This window comes from Trichomycterus rosablanca, chromosome 6 (assembly GCF_030014385.1).
Source record: "Trichomycterus rosablanca isolate fTriRos1 chromosome 6, fTriRos1.hap1, whole genome shotgun sequence".
Classification (NCBI taxonomy): Eukaryota; Metazoa; Chordata; class Actinopteri; order Siluriformes; family Trichomycteridae; genus Trichomycterus; species Trichomycterus rosablanca.
The window spans coordinates 37,337,318-37,360,773 of NC_085993.1; the positions used below are offsets into that span (position 1 = coordinate 37,337,318).

The following is a 23,456-nucleotide window of genomic DNA, read 5'->3' on the forward strand; positions in this document are numbered from 1 at the left end:
TTGTTAAAATCAAAGAAGCTTAAATGAGATTCTAAATTAAATTCTTTGGAGGAAAATTAATCGTTTACGTTAATCGACTAATCGGTAAAATGTCGTTAGTGGCAGCCCTAGAGAGCTATTAGTCAGATTGTTTATGCATTATTAGGCTGCATGTAAACATGCCTACTGACGTCACCCAAAAGCCAGTGGTTTTACTGCTCTGTGGTTGCTTGGAATTGATGAGTAGCATGCAGCCGAGTGATGTAATACAGCTCACACTGACCTAGTTTTCTACCACTGTCCAAAAAAATTAAAATGTGCAAAAGGAACATTTTGACCCAGTATATGCAAAATCCTATGTTAAAGTTTGACTATATATAAAAACCTATTATACACCGACCAGGCATAACATTATAACCACTGACACTGATTATCTGTTCATCACGACACCTGTTAGTAGGTGGGATAGATTAGGCAGCAAGTGAACATTTTATCCTCAAAGTTGATGTGTTAGAAGCAGGAAAAATTAACAAGTCTGACAAGGGCCAAATTGTGATGGCTAGACAACTGGGACAGATCATCTCCAAAACTGCAGCTCATGTGGGGTGTTGCAGATGCTGACTGCAGAAGTCAGCATCTATCAAAAGTGGTACAAGGAATGAACAGTGGTAAACCAGCGTCAGGGTCATGGGCGGCCAATGCTCATTGATGCACATGGAAAGCGAAGGCTGGTCCTTGTGGTCCAATCCAACAGACGCTGGTTCTGATAGAAAGGTGTCAGAATACACAGTGCATCACTGTTGCAGGGTTGTTTTGCCAGCAAAAGGATAACCAACACAATATTAGAAAGGTGGTCATAATGTTATGCCTGATCAGTGTATGTTTACCGAGCTGAATAGCAGGCATGTCGTGTCTCTTTCTTATATTTTGCCCACTGAGTCATTAATAATAAAACCTTCTTTCGATCTGCTTGTAACCATTGCTGTGGGAGTCATCATCTTTAAGCCACACACACTCAGAATGAAAAACCACAGTGCCATTTTTAAAAATTACTTTCTTCCGTTTTTGTATTTCAGACGCCAACTCTCGCTTGTGCCATCTTCACTGGTTTTAAATATCATTCTAATTTTTTTCCAGAAAATGTATAGCCACAAATCTAAGGTTGAACTCTAGAGCTAGACTTTATTACATTGTAGTTCACTCATGAAACATGTAAAGAACATTTGTTTATAAAATGAGCTTTTTGCCTATGTGAGAGCAAAGTGTGTGCTGATGTTAGATTATATCAAGTGTGAGAAACAGTGTAAGAGATATTTTTTGCAAATAATTGTATGTACTATTTATTTTCTCTTTCTTTAAAACCAGAGGCAAAACATCAGTACAGTTAAGGTCTGTCTAAATAATTGGAAAGCAAACTTTTTTTCATGTTTCACCACCTTCTTATCCGCTGTGGGTTTGTGGTGGGTCTAGTTTTCCAGGAATCACTGGGCAACATGCAGTAATACCCCCCTGGACAGAACGCTAAATAGCCAATCCCCCCAGAAATAGCCAATAATGTTTCTTTGTAGGTGCCTGTCCAGCTGACAGTACTGCTGGGGATTCGAACCCTGGATTCTGAAACCCAGGCTAGTGTTTGTTTGTTTGTTAATTAGGATTTTAATGTCATGTTTTACACTTTGGTTACATTCATGACAGAAACGGTAGTTATACTTTACCCAAGATTCATCAGTTCACAAGTTTTTAACGTCAAACACAGTCATGGACAATTTTGTATCTCTAATTCACCTCACTTGCATGTCTTTGGACTGTGGGAGGAAACCGGAGCTCCCGGAGGAAACCCATGCAGACACGGGAAGAACATGCAAACTCCACACAGAAAGGACCTCGACCGCTCCACCTGGGGATCAATTCCAGGACCTTCTTGCTGTGAGGCGACAGTGCTACCCACTGAACTAACCCTACCCCAACCCCCCCCCCCCGCTCAGGCTAGTGTAATTATAAGTACATTGTGTCATTTCTGAATCCAGTGGTGCACAAAACTCTATACTACTCTATACTTTGTGTGTATATGAAGTGACATTCTCTAGCTGGCACAAAGGCCAGGCCTCAACACCACCCAACATTTTAATAATTGGAATGTTTAATGTAGGTCTTTTTTATCTGACATCAGTATCCAACCACTTTAACGCTCTGCTGGTTAAATGGTAGTGTATTGCTGCAGTCATGTTCTTAAATCTAGTAAAAGGTTTCCAGAAGAGTAAGAGCTAGTATATCAGGGGTTATAGGGGGTAATATTAACGCCCATAGCTTCTGACAATAAAAATCTCACCTTTTTAGGGTCCATGTTGAATTTTTTTTTGCCGCTTGAAATTTGCTTGCCACGCTCTACTACTTTGCTAAAGAGCAAAAGAGGAAGTAAACGATGGTTACAGCATATTTTTAGCAACATTATGTACAGTGTATCACAAAAGTGAGTACACCCCTCACATTTCTGCAAATATTTCATTATATCTTTTCATGGGACAACACTATAGACATGAAACTTGGATATAACTTAGAGTAGTCAGTGTACAACTTGTATAGCAGTGTAGATTTACTGTCTTCTGAAAATAACTCAACACACAGCCATTAATGTCTAAATAGCTGGCAACATAAGTGAGTACACCCCACAGTGAACATGTCCAAATTGTGCCCAAATGTGTCGTTGATCCCTCCCTGGTGTCATGTGTCAAGGTCCCAGGTGTAAATGGGGAGCAGGGCTGTTAAATTTGGTGTTTTAGGTACAATTCTCTCATACTGGCCACTGGATATTCAACATGGCACCTCATGGCAAAGAACTCTCTGAGGATGTGAGAAATAGAATTGTTGCTCTCCACAAAGATGGCCTGGGCTATAAGAAGATTGCTAACACCCTGAAACTGAGCTACAGCATGGTGGCCAAGGTCATACAGCGGTTTTCCAGGACAGGTTCCACTCGGAACAGGCTTCGCCAGGGTCGACCAAAGAAGTTGAGTCCACGTGTTCGGCGTCATATCCAGAGGTTGGCTTTAAAAAATAGACACATGAGTGCTGCCAGCATTGCTGCAGAGGTTGAAAACGTGGGAGGTCAGCCTGTCAGTGCTCAGACCATACACCGCACACTGCATCAACTCGGTCTGCATGGTCGTCATCCCAGAAGGAAGCTGACGCACAAGAAAGCCCGCAAACAGTTTGCTGAAGACAAGCAGTCCAAGAACATGGATTACTGGAATGCCCTGTGGTCTGACGAGACCAAGATAAACTTGTTTGGCTCAGATGGTGTCCAGCATGTGTGGCGGCGCCCTGGTGAGAAGTACCAAGACAACTGTATCTTGCCTACAGTCAAGCATGGTGGTGGTAGCATCATGGTCTTGGGCTGCATGAGTGTTGCTGGCACTGGGGAGCTGCAGTTCATTGAGGGAAACATGAATTCCAACATGTACTGTGACATTCTAAAACAGAGCATGATCCCCTCCCTTCGAAAACTGGGCCTCATGGCAGTTTTCCAACAGGATAACGACCCCAAACACAACCTCCAAGATGACAACTGCCTTGCTGAGGAAGCTGAAGGTAAAGGTGATGGACTAAACCCAATTGAGCACCTGTGGCGCATCCTCAAGTGGAAGGTGGAGGAGTTCAAGGTGTCTAACATCCACCAGCTCCGTGATGTCATCATGGAGGAGTGGAAGAGTATTCCAGTCGCAACCTGTGCAGCTCTGGTGAATTCCATGCCCAGGAGGGTTAAGGCAGTGCTGGATAATAATGGTGGTCACACAAAATATTGACACTTTGGGCACAATTTGGACATGTTCACTGTGGGGTGTACTCACTTATGTTGCAGCTATTTAGACATTAATGGCTGTGTGTTGAGTTATTTTCAGAAGACAGTAAATCTACACTGCTATACAAGTTGTACACTGACTACTCTAAGTTATATCCAAGTTTTAGTTCTATAGTGTTGTCCCATGAAAAGATATAATAAAATATTTGCAGAAACGTGAAGGGTGTACTCACTTTTGTGATACACTGTACATATAAACATAAACTATATTGAACAACATAAAATGTTAAACATTCATATTAAAACAGCAAGAAACAGATTCATAAAAACTATTTTATGTGTTTATTATAGACTTCTAGAAATTTGTTGGGCTAAAATATACATACAGCAACATATTCTACATTTACAAATTAAATGTCATTTTAATTTCCTCTTGGAGGAAATGTAGCCGAACACTTGGCATGTCCAAGAACCACCAAAAGGATGGCTGCTATGAATTCAACATTATTGTAACATTATTTACACTGTCCACAGTCAAGCCAGCTTTACATTATCCTTAGAGGTCTCTTTTGTGTGGCAAATCATCTAAGTTGCTGTATGTATGCCTTAAAAATGTAAATAAATAAAAGTAAATTGTCTATAAATTCACACAGAAAATGCAATAAAATGCAGAAAAAAATGAATATGAGTTGTTAATTCACTTAAATAATTATTTAACAAAGGGGAAAAGGAAAAGATTTTTAGTGCTTTCTTTTAATGATGAACTTAATTCTATTTGTTAAATATAAACAAATTAAAAATTTATGCCTGGGTACTCCCAAGCCCATGTGGATATCCACCACGGTAGCAGGGCGGTTTCTCAAACAATACCACCCAAGGACTCAATGGTCATGCACAATCAGCAGTTTCCACCTTTGACCTTTTTGCACCTTTGGAAGATTTCCCCTGACTCCCTTAGTCTTTTCATGATTTTATGAACTGTAGATGGCAAGTGACCTAAAATCTTTGCAATCTTGGGCTGATGAACACTGACTGACCACAACCCAACCTTGCTTGCAAAGACTAAGCCTTTGGTGGATGCTCCTTTTATACTTAATCTTGCTGACCGTACCTGTTACCAGTTAATCTAATTGTGGAACCTGCCTTTATTCCAATCTTTTTTGATTGTGTTGCATGCGTGACATTCTATTGTGTTTTATATTTAAAAATATAATTGTCAGTGAAAACTCATCAGTTAGATAAAAGTGCAAGCAATTTAAGAAATTACAAGTTTATTATTACAGTGGTACCTTGAAACTCGACGTCAATTGGTTCTGGGACTGGTGTTGAGTTTAAAAGGTGTTGAATTTCAAGGTATTTTTTTCCCATAAGGATGTATGGGAAACCTGTTAATGTGTTATGGTCCCGTGGAACTGAATATATTTTAGGCTAATGTAAAATAATGGGGTTGTTTTTGACACTTTTGATACACTAAAAATAACACAAATATAATATAAAAATACTGAAATAAAAAAGCTAATTCTTACAATTTCTCAGAACCCCGAGCTATAACACAAGTTTAAAAGTGAAACAGGAGAAAAATCCTGCTCAACACAGATACGTGTGGAGCTTTCAGAGTGAATCTGACAGTTATTCCACACAAATGCAGATTCGTCTCATATGCACACTTTGATGACGTATTACTGCACCGCTCAAGCCGCACGCCAAACAAAGTGCCTATTCATTGTTAATTTGAAATTAAATAAATACATTTAAAAAAAATAAACAGAACACGTTGAGTATAAGGGTACAAATTTCTCGAGTTTCAAAGATTTTGAGTTTAGGGGATGACAAATTACAAGGTACCACTGTATTAAGTTTTAAGTTAAGTTGCATTTTCGGAAAGTGTCCCAACTTTCTAAAAATAGGGTTTGTATATAATTAAAACTTAGGAAATAACTTCCATTGCTTGTTAGCACCAGAGCAAAACTCAAAACACAAATGTCCAAAACCAAAGAAGTCAGAGTTAATTGACCATGTCATGAAAAAAGGTCAAGTTATTCTTTTTTTCCAGTTTTAGGTGTCAAAATATTGAAAGTAAAGAAAGATGGGGGCCGTTCACTCACTTCTCCTCCGAAGACTCAAAGTTCTGAATTTCTGCCATTACATTCTCGATTTCCCACTTCAGCTTCTGCAAAAAATAGTTTCAGCTGACTCAGTGACTCTCACGCACGCACTCACACACACGAGACTGAACATGGAAACTGGTCCAAGAAAGATCTATTTTTATTGGAACAACCAAACAGGCTAGTTAGAAAATGAAAAGTACTAATATTTAGTGTAAATCTCGTTACATTTATATAACATTATTTTTTAAATCAAGCTGATAGTAAAGCCAAATTCTAAATGAACCATGATAAGAAAAAAATCTCTACTGGCAGCATTTTTGTTCATTTTTCACCCATTTCTCTCCACAAATTCTCTTAAATTCCCCCAGCTTACGTTGCATTGACAGACTCCAAATTTCATAATTGTCTATAATTGTGATTTAAGTCTGGAGATTTTCTAGGTCATTATTATTATTATTATTATTATTAAACATGATTATTTTCCAGCTCTAGTCTCTAACTGAACAAATGTTCCTAATAGAGAGGCTATAAAGAGTAAACAGACAAACAATCATAACTACTGATCAGAACTACACAAACTAGCACGAGAGTGTGTCACTGCCTTGCCAAGTATGGTTCATCACCCAAGTTATATCTGGTTAGTGAGAGTCCTATGAAGGGTTCCTTTAGTAATGGATGGGGTGGCATGGTGGCTCAGTGGGTAGCACTGTCGCCTCACAGCAAGAACGTCCTGGGTTCGATCCCCAGGCGGACTGGGTCCTTTCTGTGTGGAGTTTGCATGTTCTCCCTGTGTCTGCATGGGTTTCCTCTGGGAGCTCCGGTTTCCTCCCACAGTCCAAAGACATGCAAGCGAGGTGAAATGGAGACACAAAAAATGGTCCATGGCTGTGTTTACATTAAACTTGTGAACTGATGAATCTTGTGTAATGAGTAACTACCGTTTCTGTCATGAATGTAACCAAAGTGTAGAACATGACTTAAAAAATCCTAATAACTAATAACTAACCAATAATGGATTAGGTAGAGGGGTCAAATTTATTAATTTATCATAATCATAGTTGAATTTAATTTGGAAAAATATCCAGCAGAGCTAGAAATTTAAAAAATCTGAAAAAAAAAGAAACTAAAATGTTATGAAACTAAAAACGTTTAGAAAAAAAACTAAACACTTTCACTATTTTCACTTTTTTGCATCAAGTACCTGAATATCATCCAGCAAGTCCTGTCTGTGCAGATTGAGGTTTTGAATCTCGAGCCGTTCCTTCGGTGTGAAGTCTGGGGGCACTAAAACAATCCAAAAAAATCCAAGCATATTAACTTTTATTAGACAGTGGTATTACCTAACTTGTGATTCTGAAGCTAAAACCAGGACTGAACATGCAACGGCTAGGACACTGGAGTTGTAAATATAAGGTTAACGGTTCAAGCCCCATCCCTGCGAAGTTGGGCCCCAGACCAGGCCCAACATGGACAAGGTCCTTAACCCTTGGTCCGGTGGTTAAATGGTAGTGTATTACTGTAGTCAAATGTTTAAATCTAGTAAAAGGTTTCCAGAAGTATATCAGGGGACATATGGGGTAATCTTAATGCCCATAGATTCTGACCATAATAATCTCAGCAGCATTAAGGAGTAGTAACTATAAGATAACTAGTTCACACCACTGCCAAGTTGGGTCCCAGATCAAACCCAACATGGACAGGTTCCCAAACCCTCAATTGCTTTAATTGTATTTGGTCACAAAAATTGCTTGGAATAAAAGCATCTGCTTATTGTCATAAAAAGTTAAAGTAAATTAATAAAGAGGTACACTGAGACACCTTTTAAAATTACAGCATTAGCTTTAATAGTAAACGCTATGATGAGCTTTAAATATTTTAAGTATACACAGACTGACCCCCTCCATCCCATACATTTATAGAAAGATCTTGCTTTAGCTACTTATGCTTTGCCATTTCTGAATTTGAAAGTTTTGGAATACTTTATCTCTAATATGATATAACGTTTGAAGAAACTTGTAAGGAAATTTGGCTTCAGGAGGAATAGATTGGCTTATACATTTCAAACTTGTGTTAGGCCTGACCCAGTATTAAAACCCGCCTTTAAGCCAGCGTTTAAAAAAACAGCAGAGGTTTAAACCTCAATCTACTGTAGTGGTAAGAAAGTACTTCTTTATTGTATGGCGACCCTTTAAGCCAATGCTTCTGTAAAGCTGAGCACACACTGAGCACCACAGCTGAGAACCACACTGAAGACTTTTGGGCTGAATTGGAGCATTGATTTCTAGCCAGGCCTTCAATCAATCAATCAATCATCAGTGTTTGACCTTACTAATGTGTTATTGATCATAATGATCATAATGGTCCATAGACACACCACAAAATCTACAGTAATGCCAATAGTTTTGGAACAGAGGATTCTCCAAGCTCATGGTCAGGTGTCCACGTACTTGTAGTTGTTATACTGCAAATACAAAATTATAATAATTTTTAAAGCATGCAGTTAAAGAGTTTTGACTTTCTGAATTCAGTATATGCACATGAAAACATGTTTTGCACATTAAGAAATTCAGCTGACATAAATAACACTTCTGTAAAATGCAATGTTTTCTCATGCTTTCATGAGACACTTCTGTCAGAACTTGTGAATGCCTGTTGCACAATGCTGAAGACGTGCACTGCCTTTAAAAGCATCTTAAGTCATTAAATATTTTATTATCTTCATTTGCAAATGTTAAATATAAGGCAGTACGTTTAATTTTTGGTTAACAGGGAGAGAGAAAAGTATTCAACCACTTTTATTTTTGTTTATAATAGACTTTTAGTATTCATAATTAATATAAACAACAAGAGCTTTAACAAAGATATAGGTATAATAATACTAATAATAATTGTAATTGTAATAACAATGATAACGATAACAATAATAATACCACCAATAAAATACAGAAAAATCTATAAATTTAAAATATTTTTACAGGAGTTTGTATCTATTGATTGACACTTTTTATTTTATGTACTTATTTATTATTATTAGTAGTAGTAGTATTTTTATTATCATTATTATTATTTGCTAATTCTCAGATTTAATTTTCCTTTTCATGCATTTGCACCACTCGTGTTTCTTTGACCAGGGGTTTCCAAGCTTGTCTGTGTGTTGAACCTCTAAACATAAAATATCTGCCCCTTGAGTTGATAGTAAGGCTAACATTAAGTATGATTTTTGTCGCCTTGCTATAACTTTTTATAGTTTATTATTGTTTTTATTATTATGAGGCTATTAGGTAAATTTAAAAAAAAATTAAGAATGTAAATATTTATGGAAGTGTAAATTCCATTGTCCATCTCATAAACCCCCTGTAATGACAATACAAACCCCTAGTGTAAAGCATTACATGTTATTAAAAGCATGGTTTTCCAACCAGGGCGTTGTAGAGACTTACTTCAAACAGGGTATGGTGCTCTTAAATTTTTACACACAACCTTTCTTTCCTAAATAACTGACAAAGAGTTAGTCTGATTTGGTTAAATATCTGTGCTTATGTTTAGTTGAGAATTGTTAGGTGTGGTGTATGAATAGAATGATTACAGTGCAGTTTTTTGTTTACTTTGTAAACAAATTCAGGTCATCCTGCATGTTTCAAGCAGCAATTTCAGTAATTGATGGCTTCCTTATTACCTTCCTAATCATTGGTCTAAGATAAAGTACATTTACCAGAGATGATATGTGTAGTTGAGAACTTCCCCCTCAATTGTAAAAAGAAAAGTGTGACACGTCTTTACCATAAAAAAGTGCAAATGTTGCCTACGTAGAAACGAAATGTTTGCAGTTACAGAGGATGTAAGTCAGAGGTGAATCAATGGTAAGCACAAATTTGGATAATGAAACAAAAACATCTTAAAGACACCCAAGCCCATCATAAGGAAGTTTAATAGAGAAAATATGAAATTACAGCGCAAATACCTAGGTTAGGCCACCAGACTTCTAAACGTAACGAACAAACCAGAAAAAAAGGAGTTAAAAAGGAGATAAAATAGTCATTGTAATTCAACTGTTAGTCACATTTACTAAGTTGCCAAAGTTGATGGCTGTGATTGACAGTAATATGGATGGTTTAACTCCATCCAATGTGTTTCACAACATGGATGCTTCAGCAGCAATAATGGGAAAATGAATTGTAAACATTATATGGAGATCTTGCATAACTGTTTCCCTCAATGAAATAACCTGAAAAACACCAAAGCAACAATAAAGCATTTTAATTAATTACAAAATAATGTATTTTAGTTGCTAAAATGTCTGTCTGTCTGTTCTACAGTTACTGACTGTAGTCCATCAGTTTCTCTACATACTTTTTAACCTTCTTTCACCCTGTTCTTCAATGGTCAGGACCCCCACAGGACCACTACAGAGTAGGTATTATTTAGGTGGTGGATGATTCTCAGCACTGCAGTGACACTGACATGGTGGTGGTGTGTTAGTGTGTGCTGTGCTGGTATGAGTGGATAAGACACAGCAGCGCTGCTGGAGTTTTTAAACACCTCACTGTCAAAGCTGGACTGAGAATCATCCACCAACCAAAAACATCCAGCCAACAGCGCCCCGTGGGCAGCGTCCTGTAACCACTGATGAAGGTCTAGAAGATGACCAACTCAAACAGCAGCACTAGATGAGCGATCGTCTCTGACTTTACATCTACAAGGTGGACCAACTAGGTAGGAGTGTCTAATAGAGTGGACAGTGAGTGGACACAGTGTTTAAAAACTCCATCAGTGCTGCTGTGTCTGATCCACTCATACCAGCACAACACACACTAACATACCACCACCATGTCATTGTCACTGTTGTACTGAGAATGATCCACCACCCAAATAATACCTACTCTGTGGTGGTCCTGTGGGGGTCCTGACCATTGAAGAACAGCATGAAAGGGGGCTAACAAAGCATGTAGAGAAAAAGATGGACTACAGTCAGTAATTGTAGAACTACAAAGTGCTTCTATATGGTAAGTTTTTCAGGATGAACTCAAGTTCATATGTGTGTGAAGGCGAGCAAATACTTTTGGCAATATAGTGTATCTATCTATCTATCTATCTATCTATCTATCTGTCTGTCTGTCTGTCTGTCTGTCTGTCTGTCTGTCTGTATTTCTGTCTGTCTCTCTGTCTATCTATCTCTGTCTGTCTGTCTGTATTTCTATCTATCTATCTATCTATCTATCTATCTATCTATCTATCTATCTATCAATCTATCTATCTATCTATCTATCTACAGTGGGGTCAAAAAGTATTTAGTCAGCCACTGATTGTGCAGGTTCTCCTACTTAGAAAGATGAGAGAGGTCTGTAATTTTCATCATAGGTACACTTCAACTATGAGAGACAAAATGAGAAAAAAAAATCCAAATTATGGTGGAAAATAAGTATTTGGTCAATAACAAACAAGCAAGATTTCTGGCTCTCACAGACCTGTAACTTCTTCTTTAAGAAGCTCTTCTGTCCTCCACTCGTTACCTGTATTAATGGCACCTGTTTGACCTCGTTATCTGTATAAAAGACACCTGTCCACAGCCTCAAACAGTCAGACTCCAAACTCAACCATGGCCAAGACCAAAGAGCTGTCGAAGGACACCAGGAAGAAAATTGTAGACCTGCACCAGGCTGGGAAGAGTAAATCTACAATAGGCAAGCAGGTTGGTGTGAATAAATCAACTGTGGGAACAATTGTAAGAAAATGGAAGACATACAAGACGATTGATAATCTCCCTTGGGGTCAAGATCTCATCCCGTGGGGTCAAAATGATCATGAGAACGGTGAGCAAAAATCCCAGAACTACACGGAGGGACCTGATGAATGACCTGCAGAGAGCTGGGACCAAAGTAACAAAGGCTACCATCAGTATACACACTACGCCGAGAGGGACTCAAATCCTGCAGTGCCAGGCGTGTCCCCCTGCTTAAGCCAGTACATGTCCAGGCCCGTCTGAAGTTTGCCAGAGAGCTTATGGATGATCCAGAAGAGGATTGGGAGAATATCATGTGGTCAGATGAAACCAAAATGGAACTTTTTGGTAAAAACTCAACTCGTCGTGTTTGGAGGAAGAAGAAGAACCCAAGAACACCATACCTACTGTGAAGCATGGGGGTGGAAACATCATGCTTTGGGGCTGTTTTTCTGCAAAGGGGACAGGACGACTGATCCGTGTTAAGGGAAGAATGAACGGGGCCATGTATCATGAGATTTTAAGCCAAAACCTCCTTCCATCAGTGAGAGCATTAAAGATGGAACGTGGCTGGGTCTTCCAGCATGACAATGATCCCAAACACCGCTCGGGCAACGAAGGAGTGGCTCCGTAAAAAGCATTTCAAGGTCCTGGAGTGGCCTAGCCTAGTCTCCAGACCTCAACCCCATAGAAAATTTGTGGAGTCCGTGTTGCCCAGCGACAGCCCCAAAACATCACTGCTCTAGAGGAGATCTGCATGGAGGAATGGGCCAAAATACCAGCTACAGTGTGTGCAAACCTGGTGAAGACTTACAGGAAACGTTTGATCTCTGTCATTGCCAACAAAGGTTATGTTATAAAGTATTGAGTTGAACTTTTGTTATTGACCAAATACTTATTTTCCACCATAATTTACAAAAGAATTCTTTAAAAATCCTACAATGTGATTTCCTGGATTTTTTTTTCTCATTTTGTCTCTCATAGTTGAAGTGTACCTATGATGAAAATTACAGACCTCTCTCATCTTTCTAAGTAGGAGAACCTTCACAATCAGTGGCTGACTAAATACTTTTTGGCCCCACTGTATCTATCTATCTATCTATCCATCCATCCATCCATCCATCTAGCTATCTCTTGTTTCTCTTACACCCAGGCCAATTTTAACAGCAATTAATCACACTGCATGTTTGTGAAACAGATAGTGCACAAAGGCAACTATTGAACCCAAGTCCAAAGGATCTGACTTATGCTGTACTTTTTTTTTCTCCAAACATAGATGTTAAAACATGTGCAGCATATGGCACAGCTAAGGTCTGAAAAGCATCGATGTTCTGTCTGGTCATACTGCATGTATGCTTGTGGTAGGCCGGACTAGGTTTATATTGTCTTGCAGAACAGGAAACGGTAGTGGTTATGGCAGGTTGAAATGTGAAGGTGTTTTGGGGGGTGAACAGTTTTGAGTGTCGTATATTTCCATCAACTATAACTGTACAACAAAAGTAAAAAAATATTTTATGATAAATTGCCAATCATATCACTGCTGTTAAATTCCACCACCATATGGCCAAAACTATGCAGAAACCTGACCAAGAACATGTTAGACATCCTATTCCCAAACAATGGACATTAATATGGAGTTGACTTCCACTTTTACAGAGAGGCTTTACAAAGATTTTGTGTTATGTCTGTGGAAATCTGTGCCCATGTAGTCAAAAGAACATTTGAGCTCAGACACTGAGGCACATCTAACTTCCTCCTAAAAGTGTTCAATGGTTGTTGAGGTCAGGGCTTGGTTCAAGCCACTTTGGGTTCATTGCCCTAATTTGTGTGCCTGTTAGCAATGGGTATGTCTAAAAAAAAGGAACTTGATCATATAAAGAGGTGTTTACATACTTTTAGCCATGCAGTGTATTTAGTCTATATAACATGTAAGTGTACACATAGCTGTACAGTTCCTCTGTTTAAACACACTCAACTGGACAATGTTCCAACAGCGTCATACACGGTTAGTAGTGTAGTGTAGATTACAGGAACTTATACATTATTAACCACATTTATAAATGGACTGTTTGCAAATAGATGAATCTGTGTCCTGTCCAGGGTGTATTTAATATTTATCATGGTTTTGATGGGTTCATTCCATTTGTTTATGTGAATACCAGCCTGGAAAAACACACACTCATGTGTGTGCATCTCCAGATGTGGTGCATCTTAAACTGTGTCGGATGATCAAACTATGTAGCATGTAAGTATCACATAGACTGCTTTTATTTTTTTACGTAACTTGCACTAACCTCATGTGAATGTCGATACAGATAAATATGTTTTGCTGGTATTTATTGTAACTATGTTATTGTAATGTAATTGTATACAAACATGGTAATTTATTTTGATTATTTATGAATATTTATTATTCATTTCAACATTTGAAGTTATGTATACAGTATATAATATAACACCTGAGAACAAAACTGTTCTGCATTCACGGTGGACTACTCAGGTGTTCCAGTATTCCAAAGGAATAGCTTAGTTCACCACCAAGACCCAGGTTTGGCCTGGTCATCACACGAGGAAGGGAAGGCCTGATTGAGAATCATCTTCCAGCCACTGCAAGAGCAATGCCGACTTATGGGTTGACTTGCTGGTAGCTTTTTCTAAGTGGCCAGTGTCAAATTCATACAGAGAGCTTTAACATGTACCACACAACATGCTATGCTTTCAGATTTCCTTTGTTCCCTCATGTCCTTCAAGAGGTACTGCAAGCCTGTGACCCTCTTCGGGTCGGGCTGCCACTAGTGTATTGAGTAATTAGAGAACTAGGAGAGAAAGCAGGCAAAACTAGGAAGAAGAAGTGGGACGGGGGTATTTGATGTGTTCTACTACAGGATGTGGGAGATGATGGGCAACAAACTGTCCTGTTATATGAGAATAGCATACAAGGTGAAGTGTTTTCTTCTTCACCAAGTCTATTATATCCTTATAACAGGACAATTTGGAGAACTAAAGATATTTTTACAAATGTTTTGCCTCTCTATAAGTGAAAATATGAGAAAGTGAATGCTTTGGTTAAATGTCAACAGCTTTACGCTACATTTAGATGACTTTAAATTTGCACACACCAAAACCTAAAAATAATCTTTTTCTTTTTTTTCCTCCCCATTTTTCCCCCCGATTTAGCGCATCCAATTTGTCTTTCGCTGCTGACAGACTCCAGATTTGCATCCAAGGAGAGCACATCGCTGCCCACGCCTTCTTTTACACGTGCACAGCCCTCCTCTTCTCGTCCGCGCTTCCTGCACGTAGTCTCTTCTGCCAATCAGGGTCCTTACTCAGCGTATGAAGACCCACCCACCCACCAACCAACCCACCCACACATAGTCCGGTCTCCACCCTGCAGATACGGTGGCCAATTAGTATCTGCTGCAAGCACTGCCAATTATGCCCGCCAAATGGCGCCCAGCCGACCGGTGGCAACACCCAGCCTCGAACCCGGGAGTTCAGAAACTCGGTGCTGGTGCATCAGCGGAATATCCCTCTGCGCCACCTGGCAACCTGTCCAGAGTGTTTCCTGCCTTTCGCCTAATGAATTAGACAACGGATGAATGAATGAACGAGCTATAAAAGATAATAATAATTTTTCAACTCTGTTTCGTTCCATTCCTCACAATAAAAAATGCCATTAAATTTCATCGCATATATTTAATCTAATTCTTATTTAGCGGCACAATGGCAAATGCAAATCCAAGTCCAGGTGTAAACTTTTATTTATATAGCGCTTTTCTAGGACCAGGCCACAAAGTGCTTTACAATGAAGTAAAATAGAATATAATAAGACACAAAATTAAAACTCATAAATGCTACACAATAACATAACATAAATACATTAATAAAATATCCCTAATAAGACAAAATAAATGCTACACACAGAGAATAATATATACATATATACACATACACTTCAGCCCAATTGCTTAAGATCACTGCTCTAAAATGCTAAAGAATAAAAGTGTGTCTTAAGACATTTCTTAAAGGTCAATGGGACTATTGGGAGACTATTCCATAATTTAGGAGCCTGGACAGCAAAGGCACAGTCCCCTTTCCACCTCCGTTTGGTACGGGGCACAACCAGAAGCTCTTTATTGGATAACTTGCCAAAACCCACTTGTTTACTTTGAAAACTCCAGCGTTTCACCTTCTTCCCAGGTTAAAAGCCTGGTTGTTGTTCTTGACAGTCATCTTTCTTTCAAAGCACACATCAATAACAATACACGATCTGCCTACTTCCACTCAAAAAATATCAATATATAAGACTCCAAGTCTACAATCCCACCCGACCTCTTAGGTCTTCCTCAGCCTTCCAGCTTTCTATTCCTTCTGTCCGCCTGTCGACTATGGGTGCGAGGCTTTTAGCCACTCTGCCCCTTCTCTCTGGAACACCCTCCCAATCTATATCCGTACTATCGATTGTTTCTCTACTTTTAAATCCCAACTTAATTCTCACCTATTCCAGCTAGCCTACTACTAATCTTTCGAACTTGATTGGTACTACTACCCCCACTATTTGTCTAACAGTGATTACATTTGACTGTTTAGAGATTGTATTGATTTTATGGGTGAGTTTGTACCTACAATTTTTTTTATTTTATTGCATTGTCTGTTACTTTCTAGCATCCGTGAGTGTTCTGAAAGGCGCTATAAATAAAATGGATTATTATTATTATTATTATTATTATTATTATTATTATTATTATAACCTCAATGATCTATAACTTTTGTTGTGAACCAGCAATTCATAAATATAATCAGGTGCTTCCCCATGTAAAGCCTTATAGGTAAGAACTAAAACTTTAAAATCTATACTAAATTTTACTGGCAACCAGTGAAGTGAGGCCAGCACTGGACTGATGTGGTCCCTGCGTCTAGTTTTTGTTAAAAGCCGGGCAGCTGCATTCTGAACCATCTGCAGACTAAGGCAAGGAGCTGTATTGCAATACATAGTTGCCTTTTGAGAGATATTGATTTAGAACTGTGATTAAATTGTGATTAACCCTTTTTTATTTGGTCGTGCTGTAAATAAAAGCACTAACCTATTCAGAATGCAGTTGGATAAGATACCTATATAAAGATATATTAGTCAATAGTTTAATTGGAAGCTATGTGTATGTCAAAGCAGTCCTTAGATTTGGATGATTTCTGATAGTGTTATTATTTTTTTTTTTACCTTTTACATTTTTATGGACATTACAACCCATATCACAATATAATATAAATAATTCCCATGGGTTCCTGGATGATAACAGTTCCAACTAAAACTATGTCCAATCTATTCCAAATATAAAAGGGTTATTTAAACATTACATTGGCTTTATTGTGATTCTTTTTAAAACAATTCTGTTCAACAAGTGGGAACAAAAAAGGGAAAAAAATTATTTTGCATGTTTAAAGAAGCATTATTGTGTAGTAACTGTGAAAGCTTGTTTCCTGTTTTACTCCAGTTAAACGCTGTTAACAAATAAAAACATGAAGGTTTACTTACTCAGGTGACAGCTCTCCATCTTTAGCACACACCTCCGTTATACAAACCCTACCTAAATCTCTCTGAACCTGTTAATTTACTCTTATTTAAGCTACTCCGGGTTATTGAAAATAAACAAGCATTGCATAGTTTAGTCACCTCTGAGGGCGAGAATTAACTGCGCAAAACTATTCACTTAGTTCCTCTCTGAAAGCCGACAGCAAGGGTTGCCAGATTGATGATTTTCTGTGATATCTAATGAGTATTACAAATCCTCCTGAAATGATAACCACAACGCAGTGTTGCCAACTTAGCGACTTTGTCGCTATATTTAGCGACTTTTCAGACTCCGCTAGCGACTTTTTTTCAAAAAAGCGACTAGCGACAAATTTCTGGTGTTATTGGAGACTTTTGGAGACTCGAACGTGAAAACACATATTGTTCTGCAGTTACTGTCCTCAACGAGCAGCGGGTCCTGCCGTGAGCCCCTCCCCCGTCCCAAAGCACGGGCGGTCAGTAGCACAGTCAGTGTTGCCAGATTGGGCGGGTTTCCACCAAAATGAGCGGATTTTGTTGGAAATTGGCAGGGAAAAACACACTTTGGCAGGTGGACAAAATTTGGGCGGGTTTGTAATTATTTTGGCAGCTTAAAATATAAATATAAAAAGCTATTGCTAAAGCAGGTGGAATATAAATAGGTCTCCCTTCTCCCTACCTTCTCCCACCACATCCAACCCGTTGTCAAAAGTTTGATTGACAGGTTATTCTTTCCAGTCCAAGACATTGTTGCCACGCCCATTAATACAGTGATTCATATGTTAGACAAGTGATTTGAGTTGAATATGAAGGTAAGCAAGTCTCGTACATACAACCTCTCATATGTACGAAAGGGAAAACTTTCATTGTTTGCTAGTTTATTTTTATTTACATGCAAAGGGTTGTGTGTCCTAACAAATAATGTGTTTTACAAACTTGGTAGGCTACTTTAAAGACATGCAAGCAAAAATAATTTCTCCTTTATAATGTATAATTACTGATCTGTACATTTTAAGATATTAATTTGTAGTTCATGATGGTTTAACTGGTTTATTATTTGTGAAATGCTAAACATCATCTGCTTATCCTGTGTTTTGGGCGTTTTTTCATGCATTTTGGCTGAAAATTACTGTCGCAATCTGGCAACCCTGCCCAGAGTAGCTCAGTGTTTTCTTAAAAAACAAAAACAAACCACGAATTAACAGAAGAAAGTTCATTTGTAGTTCTAAACATATTTAGGGTGTTTTTACCCACTTTTTGTCTCTCCCACGATGTTATTCCTCTTCTACAGCGTCAATTACATGCAAATGGATCATATGCAAATTAGGCGATGACGTCATTTAGCGACTTCTAGCGACTTTTAGGACAGCCAATAGCTACTTTCCTTACTGAGGAGTTGGCAACACTGCCACAACCATTTTTGTTTGGTATGTAATGGTGCAACTATTTCAAGTCATCTTAATATTCTTAATTAATTCTGATTTTTTAATGAACTTTTGGTTTCTAGATTTTTTAAGTTGTCTCTTTGTTTCTACAAGAAAATTTCTATTAAACAATGGAAAAATAGTCATTAGTAATTTTGACGTGCAGAAGCATTGAAACCTGTAGAGCTGTTAAGTATTAGCTTAGTCGACTCATAGACCTTAATGGATTTGTTAAGCAAGTCAAGAAATGCCATTATCTCTACAAAGCATAACACAACCCCAAATGAGAAAAAGTTGGGACAGTATGGAAAATGCAAATAATAAAAAACACAGAGTTTCTTACATTTACTTTGACTTTTATTTGATTGCAGACAGGATGAACCTGAGATATTTCATGTTTTGGCTGGTCAACTTTAATCCATCCATTATTAATAAACATCCATTCCTGCATTTTATGTCTGCAACACATTCCAAGAAAAGTTGGGACAGTAAAGCATTTACCACTTTGTAATGTTCCCTTTCCTTTTCACCACACTTAAAAGACGTTTCGGCACCAAGGATACCAAACACGTCTTAAGATGTGCAACAGTATGGGGTCAACTTAGCTTCTGGACATGGTTAACATAAGGCTTCTTTTTTGCACAGTAAAGTTTTAAGTGGCATTTGTGCATGTAACTCTGTATTGTAGTGCTTGACAAAGGTTTGCCAAAGTAATCCCTCACCCATGTGGTTATATCAGCTATTGTTGAGTGGCGGTTCTTGATGCAGTGCCATCTGAGGGATCGAAGATCACCGGCGTTCAGCTTCAGGTGCGCCTTTGGCCTTTACACACTGGAATTCCTCCAGATTTCTTTAATCGTTTAATGATATTATGCACTGTAGAGGGAGAAATATGCAAATCCCTTCCAAACTTTCTTTGAGATTAATTTTTTTTCAAACATTTCAATCATTTTCCCACACATTTGTTGACAAACTGGAGATCCTCTGATCATCTTTACTCATCAAAGACTCGGCCTTTCCTGGATGCTGCTTCTGTACCAAACCATGATTACAATCACCTGTTGACATCACCTGTTTGGAATCACATCATTATTTAGTTTTTCACCTCATTACTATATTAGCAAATGAAATGAAGTTGAGTATACAAACATAAAATATTTTGGGTTCTAACTGTCTGCAATTAAATAAAAGTCAAAGTAAATGTAAGGAACACTGCATTTTTATTTTATTTGCATTTTCCTTTCTGTCCTAACTTTTTCTAATTTGGGGTTGTAAATGATTTAGCTCTTTAGACAGTGTGCTAACACTCAACTTCAACAATCATAAGTTAATGTATGTATGTTTTGACCAATCAGAAGGGTGTATTTAGTCAAATACTTTTACATTTAACTCCTACTGTGCATATTTAATTAATAGCTATAAATTAAAAGTGAATGTTTACGTCATTTTGTCCAATAATTTAATCTAAACCAAAGGGCCACCAATGCAGAACCAAACCCTTGCAGTAGGGTGTGCATGAACAAGTGTGCTTTCCTCTGTTCACCAGCTGGTGAGGCTGTAGTTCTGTCTAAAAATATGGTACAGCCATCGAAAGTATATGTACCCCTTATCGTTAGCTTTTTGAACATTCCATTCCAAAACCATAGGGATTTCTATTTTCAGAAAGGTTTTCCACAAGATTTTGGAGTGTGTCTGTGAGAATTTACTGCTGTGCCCATTCAGTCAAAAGGGCATGCATGAGGTCAGGCAATAAAGCTGATGTTGGATAAAAAAGCCTGGCTTGCATTCTATTTCAGCTTGTTCCAAATGCATTTACATGGGTTTTGAAGTCAGGGCTCTGTGCAGGCCAATGGAGTTCCTTTACACCAAAGTCATCAAACCACGTTTTTATGGACTGTACAGAGGTTAATTTATATTTGTGGCATCTAGCAGACGCTTTTATCCAAAGCGACTTACAGTTATCACTAAATACAAGTCAAGCAATCAAGGGTTGGCTCAGGGGCCCAACAGTGGCAATTGGCAATGGTGGGGAAACCTCATGATTACTAGTCCAGTACCTTAACCGCTGAGCTACCACTGCCCTACCACTACCCAGGTTCGGTCATGCTGAATCAGGGCCTTCCCAAATCTGTCGCCATCAAATTGGATGCAAGTTATTTTATAAACACGTTTATATTAAACAGTACATTAAATAAAATATTTATAATGAATGTATACTAATACTGAAATTTATAGCCGCTCAGGTGGCGCAGCGGTAAAACACACGCTGTTCACCAGACCTGAGATCTCGAATTACATGTAATTACAATTACATCACATTCTCCAGCAGTTACACTGTTTGCCGGTGTACTGCCAGGTTATATACCAAGTACTGCTCAGTGCTTGGTTTCGCCAATAAAATTATAAATAGGTACCTACATGAGAAGCCCAAAGTTCACATGTAAGTCATGGCAGCCTTGGGATTTTGCATCCAGTAATGTTGCTTTATAAATATGGCAGGTAGGAAATATGATCTGATTAAATATTATATCATTTACACTTTCAATCCCAAGACTTACTAACCAGCAAAACCTGAAAAACTAAGTCTCTATTGGAGGATTAATAGTCTTTAATAGACTTTACTGTTTTTTCCTCTATAAAGTCAGGTATATGCCATAACATCATCTTTACCTAACCTTTACTTTTGGGCTTCCCAGAAATAGATCTGATCACATTCAAATTAGAGATTTAAATAGTGACTGTTTACTTTTTGCCAGAGGTCACTGGGAGGTCACATGGCACCACTGTCGCCAGCAGCATTTAATACGTATTCTGGACACTGATTCGTTCCACATCAGTGCAATAGTGTTCTTCATTAGATTGTATGTACAATATACACCGACTAGGTATAACATTATGACCTCTGACAGGTGAAGTGAATAACACTGATTATCTCTTCATCACGGCACCTGTTAGTGGGTGGGATATATTAGGCAGCAAGTGAACATTGCATCCTCAAAGTTGATGTGTTAGAAGCAGGAAAAATGGGCGAGTGTAAGGTTTTGAGCGAGTTTGACAAGGACCAAATTGTGATGGCTAGACGACTGGGTCAGAGCATCTCCAAAACTGCAGCTCTTGTGGGGTGTTCCCCACTGAAGTACACTATCAAAAGTGGTCCAATAAAGGAACAGTGATGCACCGGCGACAGGGTCATGGGTGGCCAAGGCTCATTGATGCACGTGGGGAGCGAAGGCTGGCCCGTGTGGTCCGATCCAACAGACGAGCTACTGTAGCTCAAATTGCTGAAGAAGTTAATGCTGGTTCTGATAGAAAGGTGCCAGAATACACAGTGCATCACAGTAGCAGGGCTGTTTTGGCAGCAAAAGGGGGACCAATACAGTATTAGGAAAGTGGTCATAATGTAATGCCTAATCAGTGTATATTGTTATATACACTCAATATATATACAAGTATTTGCAACCTTGTCTAGTTGTGTACTGAGCCTAGTGGGTAGAGCTTTGAGCTATCAACTGAAAGGTTGAGAGTTCAAATCCAAGCTCTGCCATGCAGACACTGTTGGGCCCTTGAGCAAGACCTTTAACGCTGTTTGCTCCAGGGGCGCCGTACAATGGCTGACCCTGCGCTCTGACCCCAGCTTCCAAAAGAAAAAACAAGCTGGGATATGTGAATAAAGAATTTTCTTGTACTGTACACCTGTATCTGTATATATGACAAATAAAGGCATTCTTTATTATTTAGCCCTGTTGGTTTCCTTGCTCTGATTATCTGTACTACTGCTCATTGGTTTTTGACTCTCTGTCTATACTTTTGACTACTCTTTTTGAATTGTCTTTTGAATTGCTGTTTTAGGGACCAGGGACCAGCATTAGTGAGAGGATGATTGACGAGTAGAAATTGGATGCGCTAAAAGTGGGAGAAAAAGGGGTAAAAAATAAAAAAAAGTAGTTAAATTCCAAATAGTTCACAAACTATGTTCTGGGAATTTTGAAAGCTGCTGATCAGTATGATTTTCTTGCTAAACCATTTTGGCAACTGTGTGTGATACCTGTTCTCTGAAATCCATTTCAGTAGATCCATGAAATTCATGAAAGACTCTTAAAATAACTATATATATAAAAAAAGTAAAAATAAAAACCACTCATGTTTAGTAAGGCAAAAAAGTACAGAAAAATGTTGTGCATATTTTATTCATCGCTAATGCATTTAGTAAGGTCATCTATTTACGTCAATTAGCAACAGCCAAATAGGCAGGGGGTTAAATAAGATTCATAATGTTGACCTGTAAAGAAACAGCAGGCTATTAAATATGGATGCAGACTAAAAGCCGCAGCATGGTTTCCACATTTGCCGTAATATGAAGAAATATTATTAACATCAGATTCATAAGCTGAAAAAACTTAAAGTGAGCTCTTGTTTTTTGAATTACTTTCAAGCAGCCATGTGTGCAATCAGTTCTCTTCAAAATACTCATTCACACCCCACTGTCTGCGTGTGATGCTTGTACTGGTTTTTACAACTTTGATCCCATAATTTTTGTGAGCTTTTTTGTCTGAATTTTTCATTCAGTTGTTAAGGTAATGGCTCACAGGCTGAAATTTGGGCACCCTGGGATAAAAGGTGACTGGTAGTTCATTAAATAATCTATTTCAGGGTGACAAAGTGTTAAGGCTTAAAAGAAAAAAAATGGAGATTTTTTGGTACAAGCACAGCATGGATTCAAGTGTCTCTGAAGGGGCGAGATTAACCTGATTACATTTTCAATTCTACAGCTTGTAAGGCAGATAACAGACATGTAGACACAGGCCTGCTGAAAATGTCTGGTTTAAGGGAACAAGAACTGGAGAATTTGAGGGTATCCTGATGAAACACTTTCAAA

At 38.3% G+C, this 23,456-nt stretch overlaps 1 protein-coding gene across 1 annotated transcript in view; it reads right to left on the reverse strand.

The window, feature by feature from the left end:
- cyth4b (cytohesin 4b) overlaps nt 1–23,456 on the reverse strand; it is a 48,889-nt gene that overhangs the window by 17,450 nt on the left and 7,983 nt on the right. Inside the window, exons 2-4 of the mRNA XM_062998116.1 lie at nt 7,088–7,170; nt 5,884–5,948; nt 2,309–2,375 (exon numbers count right to left, since the gene is read on the reverse strand). Of these exons, the coding sequence (XP_062854186.1) occupies nt 2,309–2,375; nt 5,884–5,948; nt 7,088–7,170 (215 nt within the window). The remainder of the gene's footprint in view (nt 1–2,308; nt 2,376–5,883; nt 5,949–7,087; nt 7,171–23,456) is intronic.